Source organism: Camellia sinensis, chromosome 1, assembly GCF_055761805.1.
Source record: "Camellia sinensis isolate YWXY chromosome 1, ASM5576180v1, whole genome shotgun sequence".
NCBI classification, from domain to species: Eukaryota; Viridiplantae; Streptophyta; class Magnoliopsida; order Ericales; family Theaceae; genus Camellia; species Camellia sinensis.
Window position 1 is genome coordinate 120,622,431 of NC_138961.1, and position 10,140 is coordinate 120,632,570.

General features: G+C 35.0%; 1 protein-coding gene across 1 annotated transcript; it reads right to left on the reverse strand.

Annotated features, from left to right (window-relative positions):
• Positions 1-3,335: 3,335 nt before the first annotated feature.
• LOC145819478 (uncharacterized) lies at positions 3,336-5,773 on the reverse strand. The gene is made up of 3 exons (XM_082913480.1): positions 4,259-5,773; positions 3,636-4,153; positions 3,336-3,444 (listed from the first exon to the last, which is right to left on the reverse strand). The coding sequence occupies exons 1-3, from the start codon at positions 5,771-5,773 to the stop codon at positions 3,336-3,338; spliced, it is 2,142 nt and encodes a 713-aa protein (XP_082769606.1).
• Positions 5,774-10,140: the final 4,367 nt, after the last annotated feature.

A 10,140-nucleotide genomic window follows, 5' to 3' on the forward strand; every position in this document is an offset into this window, starting at 1 on the left:
TTGATCTCTACATATAAATATACTCATAGAATGGAAATGTATGTGTGTGCATGTGCGCACACTACTTTCATGTAAAATGGAATGTAAATAATATTTTTTACCGAGGGAGAAACTATAGGTCTTGTTGATCCTTCCTCGCTTGCTTGCTTCTGACACCAAAAAATGAAAGACAATAATGTAATTATGTTAAAAGGTTTGAAACCTATATAAGTAAATTTAATAAATGCATAAAACTACTTGCCTCATTTCTCATTAGATGACTAACTACACTCTCCAAATGTGCCACTCTTTCTCTCAATTGAGTAGCTTCTTCTTTTTCCTGAGTTTTAAAACTATCCCTTTGCGAGAGTACACATAATTTAGTAAGAGTAACTCCTTTGCCAAGCCCTCTTATTCGCCCGCGATTCTCACGACCAAGTATTTTTGAAAGAGCATCTTGTTTTACCTTAAGAATAGATGATGATACTGGATCATCAAGTTCAACTTCTTTCAATTCATCCTTAAAAAAAAATAATATTATTATTATGTCTGAGTAGATAAGGATGACCAATATGAATATGAAGATATATTATAAAAAATAAAAAATAAAAATTATTAAATAGAGAAATGTTCTTACAATAGTTTCAGCAACAGTTGTGTTTATGGGTTCACCACTCTTTTTTGTATGTGCCTGAATCCAGACAGGAACTCTAGATAGAGATGAGGAGGTTGCACCCTTGTTTTTCTAGGGGGGAAACAAAAGATTCATACTATAAAAAAAATACAAACAGAACTAAATAAAATTTATAATAAAATTTAATGTTACCATGTCCTCAGTCAACCGTGCATATCCCTTGCGACTGCATGTATGTGGGAGTTGTTTCCTTCTAATTGCTTTGAATTTCTCACTTTTAGCCTAAAGCAATTAATCAATTTCAGTTTTTTTTTTTTTTTTTTTGGTCAACGAAAACATTCTATTTTATTGAAATTGATACAACATTATAGTAAAATAGACAATTAACTTGCTTAATGGAATAACAGCATGCTCCCTAAGAAAGATCAATCAACAATGATGATTAGTGATCCCCTTGCAACAAAACATGACAAAAAGGTGGAGAAACATAATAGTAGTGATACAAATACAATTTGCCTTTATAAAATAGTGTTGATAACAATAGAATGTCTTTATCATATGTTGCCTTTATAAAATAGTATTGACAACTTCAGAAGTTTCTTACCTTAAACTTTTCACTTGTCTTTTCCTTCAAGAAATCCTTCCACTCATGAATTGATTTGATGTTATCAGGTCGTAGTTTAAGCCTTTCTTCTTCGTTTGATGCTTTCCTTATTTTGGTAACTAATCTTGATTTGGAGGCCCTCCAAAGATCATCCATTGACATAAATATATGATCTTTTTGCCACTCTTCATCTACCTTAAATCTTACCTGCAAGTTGTATTACCATTAATGTTATGATTATTTTATGTTCAAAGCAAAGATATTTAAGTTTGGTATACTACACCTGAATAGATTTCCATAAGACTTCTTCCATCCCCGAAGGAAGTTTCCTCCAATCAGGAAGTGTTACAGGTACAATCTCTCGAACAAGAGCTCCTAAGAAGGAGGATAATTTGACTGATCCATCACCAATTGGTTGACCCAAGTCATTGTACAGTATTTCAATTCGACTTCCGCCATCCACTGCAATTGTTTTCAATTTGGTTGGGCCCCTTTTTCGTTTAAGACTTTGTGAATCCTCTGTAGGAACTGCAGTTGTTTCTACGGAATCTTGAGGCAAGAGGTTGGATGGTCCTTCAAGAGAGACTTCACTTGATGTCTGCCTTGGACGTAACCTCCCCTTACAACTAGCAACCATGGTAGCCAACCTATTCAACAAAATAATAACATAGCATCAAATTCCAAACTTAGTTAGAGAAATGAATTGAAATAAAGAAAGTATTTTGAAACAAGAATTGAGTTGTATACCTTAAAAATACATAAAGGCTACAAAAGTGATAGAAATGACCAAGCAAAAAAACCCTGTACATACCATCATTTCCCAAAAAATTTTAAATAAAAACTTTTAAAGTGCAATATTATACATTCATCATAAGTTAAAACTCTTTTATCTTGTTTCAAACCACCATAAAGAATTCTGAAACAAATTTAGAATGTAAACTAGTGCTTTACAAAGAAATTTCAAAATAACATTATAAACTCAAAAAGACTTGAGATAAAAACTACAATCTTTTCAAGAGTAGCACACAAATCACACCAATATGCCCTCACAATCTTCTCTCACAAAACTGCCTTCGTCATTATCATCATCAATGTTCAAATCAAGTGATGAAACGTGTTGTGGCCTGGAAGACATATCCTCATTCTCATCATACATTTCCAACTCATAATAACCTCTTGGCGGTGCCTTTAGTAAAACATACCAATTCGATGAATCAGTTTCTCTCGAATAAAACACTTGTTTTGCTTGTGAGGCCAATATAAAAGGCTCCCTCTCATATTGGTTCTCATCTTGGGGCAGATTAACAAGTGTAAAACCATCTTCAAATCTAACACCATGTCCAATATTTGCCCAATCACACTTGAATATTGGAAGTTGAAATGTATGGTAATCTAATAAAATTATATCTCTGATCACACCATAATATGCAACGACATCAACAACTTGTGAAGTGTCCTTTGCACTTGCTCTGCACATGGTGCTAGCTTCAATAGAAACACCACTATTTTGAGTTGACTTCTCTGCTTCCTTTGTGTGGAATCGCTGCCCATTAATTATATATCCATTATAGGACATTGCATACTTTCTAGGACCATATGCAAGCCATTTTAGTTTGTCCACCTCATCATTGTCCAACTCATTAGTTGATGGGGTATGAAACTGAATCTGTTAAAAAATAAGGAAATAAATTCATATGTTATGTTATCATATTCTTCTAGACAAACAGATTTGAAATAACATGTAACCTTTTCCTTTAACCATGTTGCGAAATTTTCAGCATGTCGCTTCAAAAGTAAGCTTTTATTTTTTTGAAGACCAAGGCTCCTGTTTGATTGCTTTAAGTCCTCTAAATGCATCCTGATTGAAAACAAAATATGTAAGTGGTTTATAACTGATATCAGGTACGTAGTAAATTATGCATTGGAAATTCTATCATACTTACTCCAAATAGGGTTCCACTATGGCTGTATTGAACAACACGCAACGATGTGCAGTTTCCAACAATTCATCACTCAATGTGATTGATGTTCCACCTGAAATTGGACGACCTTCAAGTATCACATCATTATCAAAATCTTGATTGCGGCCTACTTGATAATCTACTTCAATAGTTGTCTTCATATTTTTATTACAAATGACATGCACTCATCTGCAAGATAGCATTCTGCGATGCAGCCTTCAGGTCGTGCAGGATTCCTAACATATCCTTTGAGTATCTTCATATATCTTCAGAAAAATGAACATCATATTAAAATGATACTTCTTAACACATAGTCATATTTAATAATCATAAAATAGGTGTTCACCTTTCAAAGGGATACATCCAACGGTATTGGACTGGTCCACATAATCGTGCTTCTCGTCCTATGTGAATCGTTAAATGTATCATGATGTCAAAGAATGAAGGTGGAAAGAACCTTTCAAACATGCATAAGGTTTCAATGACTTCTTCTTCGAGGGCAGCTATTTGTTCTCTATCAAGGACTCGTTGACATATTTTGTTGAAGAATGAACACAACCGAATTATGGCATTTCTTGGTCCTTCCGGCATTAATCCTTTCAAAGCTACAGGCAACAATTGTTGCATCAAAACATGACAATCGTGGGATTTGAGGCCTATAATCTTGCATTCCTCCATTGATATACAATTCCCAATATTTGAACTATACCCATCGGGTAACTTTAGGTCAAATAACCTCTTGCAAAATATTTTCTTTTCAGTCCTTGATAGTGTATGTGCAGCTGCAGGGAGGTATGTTCTAGTCCCATGGTCTGTTGGATGCAAGTCGTGTCGTATTCCCATTTCTTGTAAATCCTTACGAGCATTGAGACCATCCTTTGATTTTCCATTGATATCCAACAAGGTGCCAATGATGCTCTCACAAACATTTTTCTCTATATGCATTACATCTAAGTTATGACGTAATGTAAGTTCCTGAGAAATCATTATAAAAACACTTATAAAATTGCTACTATAAAAAACTCAAAAAAAATAAAGAATAAATAAATAAGATATATCAAAATAGTCAATAACAATTACCTTCCAATAAGGTAATTCAAAAAAAATTGACCTCTTTTTCCACGTTTGAATAGGTTCATTATCTCGCTTTCGCTTCTTCTTTCCACTTTTTCCATAATCATTCTTCATGTCTTTAATAGAAACCCAAATGTTGTTGCCAGTCATGATTTTTGGATTTCTTCTCTTTTCTTCCTTACCATCAAACCAAGTTTTTTTCTTTCGAAAAGGGTGAGATGGCGGAAGGAAGCACCTGTGGCCCATGTATGCAAACTTCCTACTAAATGTTAGCCACTGTGAATATGTATTGTTGCCATAGATAGGACATGCTATTCTACCCTTCGTAGTACACCCAGAGAGATTTCCATATGCTGGAAAGTCATTTATTGTCCATAACAAAATTGCCCTCAAATTGAAAACAGTTTTTGTGAAAGCATCATAAATATTCACCCCATTATTCCACAACTCTTGCAGGTCTTCTATAAGCGGTTGTAAATATACATCAATGTCATTACCTGGTTGCTTTTTTCCTGGAATCAATAATGTCAACATAACATTTTCTCTTTTCATACATAACCATGGTGGGAAGTTATATGCAACTAGCATCACGGGCCAACAACTGTACGTAGAACTCAAATTACGAAATGGATTGAAACCATCAGCCGCTAGACCTAGTCTCAGATTGCGAGGATCTGATGAGAAGAGTGGCCACTTATTATTTACCAAGTCCCATGAGCAAGAATCAACTGGGTGTCTCATCTTGCTATCTTCACTTTTATGAGCAGAATGCCACCTTAAATCTTCAGCCATTTGTGATGACCTAAACATCCTCCTAAACCTTGGGATTATAGGAAAATATCTTAGCACTTTAGCAGGAACACCTTTTTTAATTTTATTGGTGCGTTGATCGACCTTCCATCGTGAAAAATCACATTTTGGACAACTCTCCATTTCAGCATTCTCTTTTCTAAACAAACAGCAATCATTCACACAAGCATGAATCTTCTCATACCCTAAATCAAATGCTTTGACAAATTTTTTCACAGAGTATACAGACTTCAGAATGACATTTCCCATTGGTAACATATCATGTAATATCTCCAGAAGTTTATTAAAACTGTTATTAGACCATTCATTTACAGCTTTGAGCTTGTAAAGAGCTACAATTGCTGACAACTTTGTGTATTTTTCACAACCTAAATATAATGGAGTTTCTGCATCTTCCAGTAATTTGAAAAAATCCTCATCCCCACTTTCGTCAACAGATTTTTCATAATTGTCATCTCGCGCACATGCAGCTTTAAATAAATTGTATGAGCCTAACATTTCCATATCAGGTTTATCACTGACATGTGGTTGTTCTCCATGATGAAACCAATTTGTATAAGTTTCATCCATTCCCTTTATGACCAAATGCTCATACACAACCTCAATACAATGGTGACTTAAGTTTCGACAATCTTTGCAAGGACATATAATCTTCTCTGGATACCCTGCATTCCTTTTAGCCATGTCCACAAAATTCCATGCTGCTTTCATGTATTCATCTGTAGTTCTATTTTACCATTCAAAGTCCAAATTTATCAAAACATTTGAGAATGAATATTTTCAGCACAACAGGTTCCAAATATAATTTTCATTACCTATTAAGATGTACCCAATCTTTCTCCATCACTAATCGCGAAGTAACGGTTTTCCTAATATGGCCAAGTAATACATATAGTTGCTTAGATCAGAAAGGTGGAGAAATTTCACACAAATAGAAGTGCATAGAAATTTCACACAAATAGAAGTGCATCTAAATAGTGAAAATAGGGATTTCTTAATAAACTATGATACATAAATATACAGGTCTTCGAACATGACCTTTATGAATTTTAGTCGTAGGCAATGCTACACCAAGGCTATATTAAGGTTTGAGACATTTTGTGATAACTGTAATGAATATTTTAAAAGTGTCTTATAGGCATCAATTCCATTGTCTTAACTTTCATAAGAACGCAAAAATATAAAATTGCCTATAAATGGTCATGTATAATGAGAAGATCATATGATTAGAGTAAAAAAAAACAAGAATGCAATAAAGAAAGAGAATCATAATATACATGAATTTTCATAAAACAAATATAGTTCTAATAAACAGCAAAGCAATATCCAAATCAAATAAAAATACATATAATAAATAAATAACTAAACTAATATGTTTGCCATAACCCTTATGAAGATCACAACCACCTGTTTTTCCACTGCCCTTTCTCTGATAGAGTGTGGAATGTCATGAAAATAAAGTTAAATGTTTCTTGGCCAGATCTGCCATGGTTTCAGCTTCGGTCATTTCCAGATTGGTTTTTAATTGCACAGTTTACCAATTGTGGATGACCAGAAATAACAGATTTTTTAATGGAGAGTTCCTCCCCGAGGAGGTGGTTATTAAGCAAATAATTGATATGGTTCGATTTCGAATGTTTTCTGTTACTAACCTAAACAGTAATCAAAGTGATAGGTTGTCTCTGGAGACATGGAGGTTGCCAGATTCAATTTTGAAGAATAGAGTTACCTCTCTGGATCCGATTAGAAGAGTTTTTAGGGATGTGAGATCACTTCAAGTGGGTTGAGTGAATGGGAGCATAAATAGAGTGTTATCTAATTGTATGGTTAATGTGCAGGTTGGAAGGTACTGTTCTGGGAGCTAGACCATATCATAGAGGGTTGAGTGTAGGGAGGACATTAAATCACATACCTTTCACTGCCCATATTGAGAAGTTTTGTTGCTAACTTGTTTACATGTTTATGAATTGTTGTTCTATCTTGCAAGTTGCTTGCTGTCAACATTTCTAGAGTGTAGTGAGGTCTCATATTATGGGTTGAGTGATGTGAGTTCATATAATGTTGGCTTTTTGTGGTTCGTATGTAAAGCTTTTTCTTGCCGATGGCATAGAGCATTGGTTCTTAGCTGTGATAGGAATTCATGTACCGGGTTGCGTGTTTGTTTCAAGTCTGTTGCTGGAAAGAAGGGTTACATAAAATGTCTGTCGGATGTCTTCTGCCACTGGGAACACTTGCTAGTAGTTTGTCCTCTGGAATTAGGAATCTGGCAGCAAGGGATGATGGCTGCTCTAAGCGCCTCAAGTGTGAAGAAATCCTTTAATTTTGATTGTAAAAGTCATTCTTATTTAGTCTATACTAGTATTGATGTTCAGGTGAATATTTTGTGGCCTACCCTTGCGGGCTGTGCAAGGAAAAATACTCGTATCTTTGTGCTGACATTGATTCAGCTTTTGGGATTATAGGGTGAGTTCATGGTCCACATACAGCTGGTATGGGGACCCTGAACACATTAAAAGGATCGAAATCTGATGTGCAGCTTGTTTTGGTCTAAGTCTTCTCAGTTTCGTTTGGAATGTTTTCCATAGCTTAAAGAAAACTCTAGTCCCTAGTGTTTGTGTATTGGGGCTGTATATTTTTGGTTGTTATTTTTATTTTTTGTTTGCTTTCTCTTGCCTTTGTGTGGCTTTTGGCTGGTTTTTGTTCATGTATAGTGGTGGTGTAGGGCCTGCGGTATGCCTCTTATGCCCCTTCTAGTCGTGTGAGCTCTTCGTTTTTATTTATGACTTATTCACCCAAAAAAAGGTTTCATGTATACTTGCAGGTTGATCTGTCCCTCTTTGTTATGGTCTCATTTTCTCCATATCCAGGGTATTGAAGTCTCATTGGCTAGCTATGTGCTTTTTTGAGGTGTATCCAGGTTGGTTCTAGGTTGAGGCCTGCATCGAAAAGTTGGCTAATATCCTACTTTTCTCTACTCTACAGCCTATGGCAGATTGCAGATGCAGGTCTTTACAGATCTTCTACCCTCCTAGTCCAACTTTCTTCTCTGCAACTACAACTGTTCTTTCTATAATGAAACAGCAGCAATAGCAGTACAAAACAGCAACTAGCAGTTAGCCTCCCCTGTGTGACACCTCTGTACACACAGTAGTAGGTAACTATACAAGAGTAACAACTTTCTCAGGAGCTCTCCAACCAAACCCAATACTGCTGCTGCTGCTCGCCAGGGCCAGAACCAAGGCAATAACCAGGATTAATGACACAAAGCAGCAGTTGCTCACCCAGAAAGCTAGAACAGAACAGAATAAGAATCAGACCATCCCAATAGATTTATGTACTAGACCACTGAAGCTGTTGCTGTAAGCCTACTAATCCAGGCATCTTCGAACCTGATTCAGGTTATGTAACCGGATCATTGACAGAAACTTGATTGATTTTAGTCTGGAAATATCTAACTAATATCTAACTCTAACAAATATCTAATATCTCTAATAGACAGATATACCAACAGAAACTGAGCTAGATCTGAAGCTGCAGCTGTGAGATGGGCGTGAGTGCTGCTGATATAGTGGTGGTACTAATGTCTTAGACTGTAGCAACATAAGCTGTGACTTCAACTGCTACTGTATTCAGATTCTTCTTTGTCTTGCTCTTCATCACAATGAAAAAAAGATAAACTCCTCAATTCTTTATTCAATACTTGTATTGTAGCTACATTATTGTTTATATAGACATTTGTATAATGACTGTCTAACTATCTAACAACTTGTCTAACAAACTTCTAACCAATCTTCTAACTAATATCTAACTCTAACAAATATCTAATATCTCTAATAGACATATATAGGAACAGAAGCTGACACAACTGATTAACAGCAAAAAAATGACCCAAGTTGGGGGCATGCATATGTTGACACAACTGATTAACAGTAAAGGAGATGGTAGGTCTGGTGATAGTTAAGTACTGCAAAGCCCCAACTATACTGCGATAAAGAGACGGATTGTCAAACAATTCAGTGAAAGAACTAGTGAGACTAGCCTTGACAGACATAGGTGAAGAACAGGGCTTGCATTCAGCTAATCCAGCTCGCACAAGTATGTCATGAGCATACTTTTGTTAACAAACTGTATAACCAGTAGCAATAGCTTGAACTGAAATGCCCAAGAAATAGGACACAGGACCCAATTCTTTCATAGAAAAAACCTCATGCATATGAGCAATAAGAGAGGTAATATGAGCATCATTATTTCCTGTGAGTAATATGTCGTCAACATAGATTAAAAGCACAGTAACAGTGCTATCATACTTCTGAATGAATACAAATGAATCACATTTACTATTCTAAAACGCCTGAGATAGAATAAATGCAGAGAAGGTGCAATACCAGGCTCTACGTGCTTGTTTGAGCCCATATAAGGCCTTGTGAAGTTTGCAGACATGAGTGGATTGAGTAGGATGAAAAAGCCAAGAGGCTGCAACATATGCACCTCTTCTTCAAGAACTCCATGGAGGAAAGCATTAGATATGTCAAACTACTTGATCGACCAATTGTGATGAAGAACAAGACATAGAAGAATCCGATCCATGTTCCTATTGTTCCTACTGTTTGGTTCCTTATCAGTTTGCAGTATATATATATAAACTAGTTCCTACTGTTCAGTTCGTAATTTACTCTAAAACTTGATCAATCCGATCCGTGTACAATCCTAATTTTTACATATTTTTGTAATATATGTTATGTATTTTTATAATAAATATTAAGTAGTTGTGTATCATATATAACTTTTTTTACTTATTTTTTGAGGCAAATATTTCATTTTTTTCTTGCATCATTTGTGACGAATATTACGGATTGTTTTTTGATACATAATTTGTACTTCATAAATAAAATTACATATTTTCTAATAATGTTAAAAAATTTTAAAAATGTGTAACTAACAGTGTATATGATACATATATTCCATAGCATTAAAACACTAATACAATATTAATAAATTTTACCTCCATCTCAATTTCAATCTCTCCTCTATCTCTCAAAACAAATGGTAATAATAATTAACATCTTGTTGTAGGACTT